Source organism: Mytilus edulis, chromosome 11 (genome assembly GCF_963676685.1).
Source record: "Mytilus edulis chromosome 11, xbMytEdul2.2, whole genome shotgun sequence".
Classification (NCBI taxonomy): domain Eukaryota; kingdom Metazoa; phylum Mollusca; class Bivalvia; order Mytilida; family Mytilidae; genus Mytilus; species Mytilus edulis.
Genome location: NC_092354.1, coordinates 32,888,871 through 32,894,159, shown reverse-complemented (window position 1 = coordinate 32,894,159; position 5,289 = coordinate 32,888,871). Strand labels below are relative to the sequence as shown.

Sequence of the window (5,289 nt, the reverse complement as noted above, 5' to 3'; positions counted from 1 at the left end):
TGCAGTGCAAGATAAAATGTTTTTCGCCTTCTATATTTTTATTGTGACATTATTTGCACAACCTTTCTTCTCTGTTGACTTGCATGTATCTACCTCTTTGAATTTCAAGATTGTGTGCACTTAGCCTTAGTTTTGCACTATCTTTTAACATATTCAATTGGTTTGCCCGTTTATTTGAAAAACAAAAATTTTGAAAAAATGATAACTTTGATGATTCTGTAATATAAGAATATATGAATTCTGTTCTTGAAAAATTTGTTCATGAATTCGTTGTTTTATTTGGTCAAGCATATGTGTAATAGGTACATTAAAAGATGTTAAACATAAGAAACCCAGATTATGGATACAATTCTTCATATTACTTGTCCATAGGTTGTTTTCTCTTGTTTGAATAAATATATACAAGAGAGACAATTTCTGGTATACATTCTTGCAATTTTTTTTCTTAGGGTATGGAGCCAGATATGGTGGTAGAAATGCTTAAAGGACTAGATGACAAAGACAGTAATTTCACAGGTTGTAGGTGATGACGACTCTACTGGTTTTGACAGGGCAAAATTATTAATGCCAAATTCCTCAATGGTCAAAATCATTGACAAAAAACATATAAAACACAATATAATAAAAAAAGTAAACGATTTAAAGTCAAAGCATAGAGAGTTGTCAGGGATGGTTGCAGAATCAATAGTTAAGAATGTGTCATATGTATTGGAACAGAATATCGCTAATCCTGAAGGAATTGAAAAAGGTTTTCATGCCACAGTCAACCATATGTATGGTGACCACCAATACTGCACAGAAAATTGGTGTGGATATTTGAAAAACAAACAAAACTATGTCCACTCAAACCTTCCTTATGGAAAAGATTTATCTTCCGCATCACTTAAATCAGACCTAGAAAAGCTATTTTTAAAACAAATGGTACCACAGTCGGATAAATTATCCAAATTAGGGTCTTCACAGGCAAATGAGAGCGTCAACAATATAATAGATTTAAAAGCTCCAAAAACTAAACATTTTTCCTCATCTTCCAGCCTGAACAACAGAGTCAGCTCTGCTGTACTGCAAAAGAATGAGGGATATCATTACATTTCAGAGGTAATAGAATTATTTAAATCCTGTATTTTATTCAGTTCTAGCACACATGACCTTCATTTGAAGATATCTTCTTACAGGAGTTGATGCCTTTAATTTTTTTTTTTCATCTTAACCCTTTTTTCATCTTTGAGGGAACTAAACCTAAATTAAAGTTGATAGAGAGTACCTTTGGTTAGTAAAAATAGTTCAACCAATATTATATTCAATTATGTTAAAATGGAGGAATTCTCAATTGACCTATTATAAAAGTTATTGCCCTTGAAATACTTACTTTTTCAACAAATGAACATAATTAACAAGATCCACACAGATTGGTTGGCTGGGCTGAAATTGTCAACTGAACCTTATCTCCATACAATAATTATTTTTTCTCAATAATGATAAAATTTGTCAAGATCTATACGAATTAAAAAACTTTTTCAAAAATTAAGTTTAGAAAAAAAAGCCATATCAAGTACAGCTAAGGCATCATTAAAATTAATTACCAATATAGTTCACACAACATTATAAGCAGTCAGCCCATCATATGATGCTTTATAATGTGCATATTATCTAAACCATATTCATGTTTACACTATATAATACTTTTGTAAGTAGTATAAAGTAATCATATGGACAAGAAACAAAATATTCTGTTTGCTGTCTTGTACTGATATTGACACACATATATATGATGTGAATATGGATTACCTTTCTTTAATTTCAGTTAAATACATCTATAGGACTATCACCAGGAAATGAGACAATACGATGGAGTTCAAAGTACCTGCTGAGATCGAAGAAGAAAGCAAATACCCAAAGTAAGGAATGGAAGAAGAAGAGAAATTTTTGAAAAAGAAAAGAGCCAAAAGAACAGTAATGTCTGAAACGAAGGAAGGAACAACATACCAAAGTTCAATCGGTAATTTAAGAAAGATTTCAACACATATAAAAATGTTGGAATATTTACATTTTAATTTGCACCTATGTGGTGTAACACTGAGGAGATGTGCTATGAATACCAAGGTGACAACTATCAACCAAAGTTAAAGCCGTGTTGATATAGGCAATTATTAACAATCCTATGCCCTTCAACAATGAGAAAAACGTAAACATTACAGTCTGCTATGAAAGGCCTTGACCTGAAAAATATGAAAACATTAAACTACAGGCTCATGTTTGTGTGATTGCAACACCTAGTTTTGTTCAATTTCTATAACATAACTTCAAAAAAGTGGTACATGAAGATCCAAAACTGTCATAGACTTTGTTATACATGTATTTATATATCTATAACTTTTTTCTAACTGCACAATTGGATTAAAAATCAAAAATGTGTCATTGAATGACATGACAGATTTCATTCTCATTTGCATGCCACATCTGAAATACATACCTAACATTCTGGTGATAAGAGTATGAAGAAAGAAGCATTTTGAAAAAAATCTGATTCTTTTAAAATGAATATACCTTTATAGTATGAAATTTGCTTTTAAAACCAGGTTTAAAGATTGATCAGAAGAAAGATGACATAGAAAATATACCAAATATGCCAGATGATAGCGACCAAATTGTAACTGCTGATGCACCATTAGTGGTTTTTGATTTGGAGACGACTGGTCTCAGTAAGTAGAAAGCCCAGAACTCATATCACTGGTCTGACGAAAAGGAGATATTCTCAATAGTCATATGCATTCTTTATGCTTATCTGTAGGTCAACATTTTTTTGTTAAATGATATGTCAAGATTCCCTTTTAATGAAAATCAGTCATTTTAAAATATACTTTTGAGTAAATAAGTTTTTCAACGTAGAACTAGTAGGGAAATAACACTTCTTACATTTGATTATATATTCATGACGTAAAATTGCAGTTTTAGAACTTATGATGAATGAATTTTAATGCTTTAAAAGAAAATCTGAAATTAAAAACTGTTTCTTGTCCTAATTTTTTTGTTCAGGTAGATATTCAGATATTACTGAAATTGCAGCTTGTAATGTAGACAGAATATTCAGTCGTTATATTTTCCCTAACCAGCCTATATCAGCAGAAGCCTCTAGAATTACTGGATTAACTGTAGTTGGTAATAAGATGTATCACAATGGTTCATTGGTTCCTTACAAACTTCCCCATGAAGGATTGACTGACTTTTTAAGTTATATATCCGAATTTAAAGACAAACCTATATTAATAGGACATAACATTAAAAGATTTGATTGCCATGTTTTATTTAATACATTGTCCTCTCTAAATATGTGGAATGAATTTTCTTCACAAATATCTTTTTTTATAGATTTTTTGAATTTGTTTAAACAGGTTGTTCCTGGTTTAGCATCATACCGTCAGTCCTTTTTAGTTAATAACTTATTAGGACAAGAGTATGAGTCACATAATGCTGTCCATGATGCAAGATTATTGCTCAAATTAATAACTGACAAGGGAAATATTTCCAATTACCTTGATGATTTAGCTTTTTCACCGAACTATCCTGACCAGTACCATTTGCAGTTGTGCAATTTGAAAACATATTCCAAAGTAATAAAGGAAAAAGTAATTTCAAAAGCTATGGCACTGAAATCAGCTAAATCAAATCTGAAATTATGCCATTTGAAAATGTCTGTAGATAGAGGTGGTAAAATGGGGTTAATAGCATTACTGTCAGAAAAGTCAGTTAAAACAGGAGATGTCAGAGTGACAAAAAACAAGAAAATATTACAAAGAATATTTGAGTACTTTGAAAAACAATGAATTTTTACTTGGCTTACATCAACTTTTAGTACAGACACACATGTATATGAGAATTTTTGATATAACAATGTCTGAATGTAAATGTAGAATTCTTTACTTGGCCTACATCAATTATTAGTACATGTATATGTATCATAATGTTAGATATGACAATGTATGAATGCATATGTGGAGTTTTTTTACTTGGCCTACATCAATTATTAGTACATGTATCATAATGTTAGGTGTGACAATGTATGAATGCATATGTGGAGTTTTTTACTTGGCCTACAACAATTATTAGTACATGTATCATAATGTTAAATATGACAATGTATGAATGCATATGTGGAGTTTTTTACTTGGTCTACATCAATTATTAGTACATGTATCATAATGTTAGATATGACAATGTATGAATGCATATGTGGAGTTTTTTACTTGGACTACATCAATTATTAGTACATGTATCATAATGTTAGATATGACAATGTATGAATGCATATGTGGATTTTTTTTACTTGGCCTACATCAATTATTAGTACATGTATCATAATCTTAGATATGACAATGTATGAATGCATATGTGGAGTTTTTTACTTGGCCTACATCAATTATTAGTACATGTATCATAATGTTAGATATGACAATGTATGAATGCATATGTGGAGTTTTTTACTTGGCCTACATCAATTATAAGTACATGTATCATAATGTTAGATATGACAATGTATGGATGTGTATGTGGAGTTTTTTACTTGGCCTACATCAATTATTAGTATCTGTATCATAATGTTAGATATGACAATGTATGAATGCATATGTAGAGTTTTTTACTTGGCCTACAACAATTATTAGTACATGTATCATAATGTTAGATATGACAATGTATGAATGTATATGTAGAGTTTTTACTTGGTCTACATCAATTATTAGTACATGTATCATAATGTTAGATATGACAATGTATGAATGTGTATGTGGAGTTTTTTACTTGGTCTACATGTATTATCAGTACATGTATTATAATGTTAGATATGATTTTATAAGACGGGGGATATGATTTTTTTTGCTTGGACTGCATTACTAAGAGATGATGATAAAAGACAGATGGTCCGAGACCACAATTATTTCGTAGTGCATTTCTTTTAGAATATAAATGAAAATAAAAAAAAATCCACCTGCGCTTTCTCAAAGAAACTTTTACAGTGTGTTGTACTACTTTTGGGACAAATTATATCAAAATTATAGAAAACTTCAATTCTGGACTTACATATTTTTTAACAGTGTAATTTCACCCCCTACTTGCAATTTGAGGCATTAAACATGGAGAAATAAATTTTGAAGGGGTATAAAAATTAATGGCAAGTAACCCACTGTCAACACTAGGGACTATTTTCGTATTGTGGTATCGGACCAGATTAGATATTATTTTTTTTTCTTTTGTCTTACATTAGTTATTGGTTCATGTAAAACAATGTTAGAG

General features: G+C 30.3%; 1 protein-coding gene across 1 annotated transcript; it reads left to right on the top strand.

Moving 5' to 3' along the window:
- Positions 1–492: 492 nt before the first annotated feature.
- Positions 493–3,824, top strand: LOC139494197 (uncharacterized). The gene is made up of 5 exons (XM_071282371.1): positions 493–1,098; positions 1,805–1,898; positions 2,580–2,702; positions 3,037–3,159; positions 3,370–3,824. Exons 1-5 carry the CDS (start codon positions 493–495, stop codon positions 3,822–3,824), a joined length of 1,401 nt encoding a protein of 466 aa, XP_071138472.1.
- The last annotated feature ends 1,465 nt before the right edge of the window (positions 3,825–5,289 follow it).

Excerpts from the sequence above, each read along its gene's own strand:
- LOC139494197 (XM_071282371.1), top strand. The coding sequence starts at position 493 with ATGACAAAGACAGTAATTTCACAGGTTGTAGGTGATGACGACTCTACT. Across the intron at positions 2,703-3,036 it reads TTTGGAGACGACTGGTCTCA|GTAGATATTCAGATATTACT; the intron begins GTAAGTAGAAAG and ends TTTTTTGTTCAG. Across the intron at positions 3,160-3,369 it reads TACTGGATTAACTGTAGTTG|ATTTTTTGAATTTGTTTAAA; the intron begins GTAATAAGATGT and ends CTTTTTTTATAG.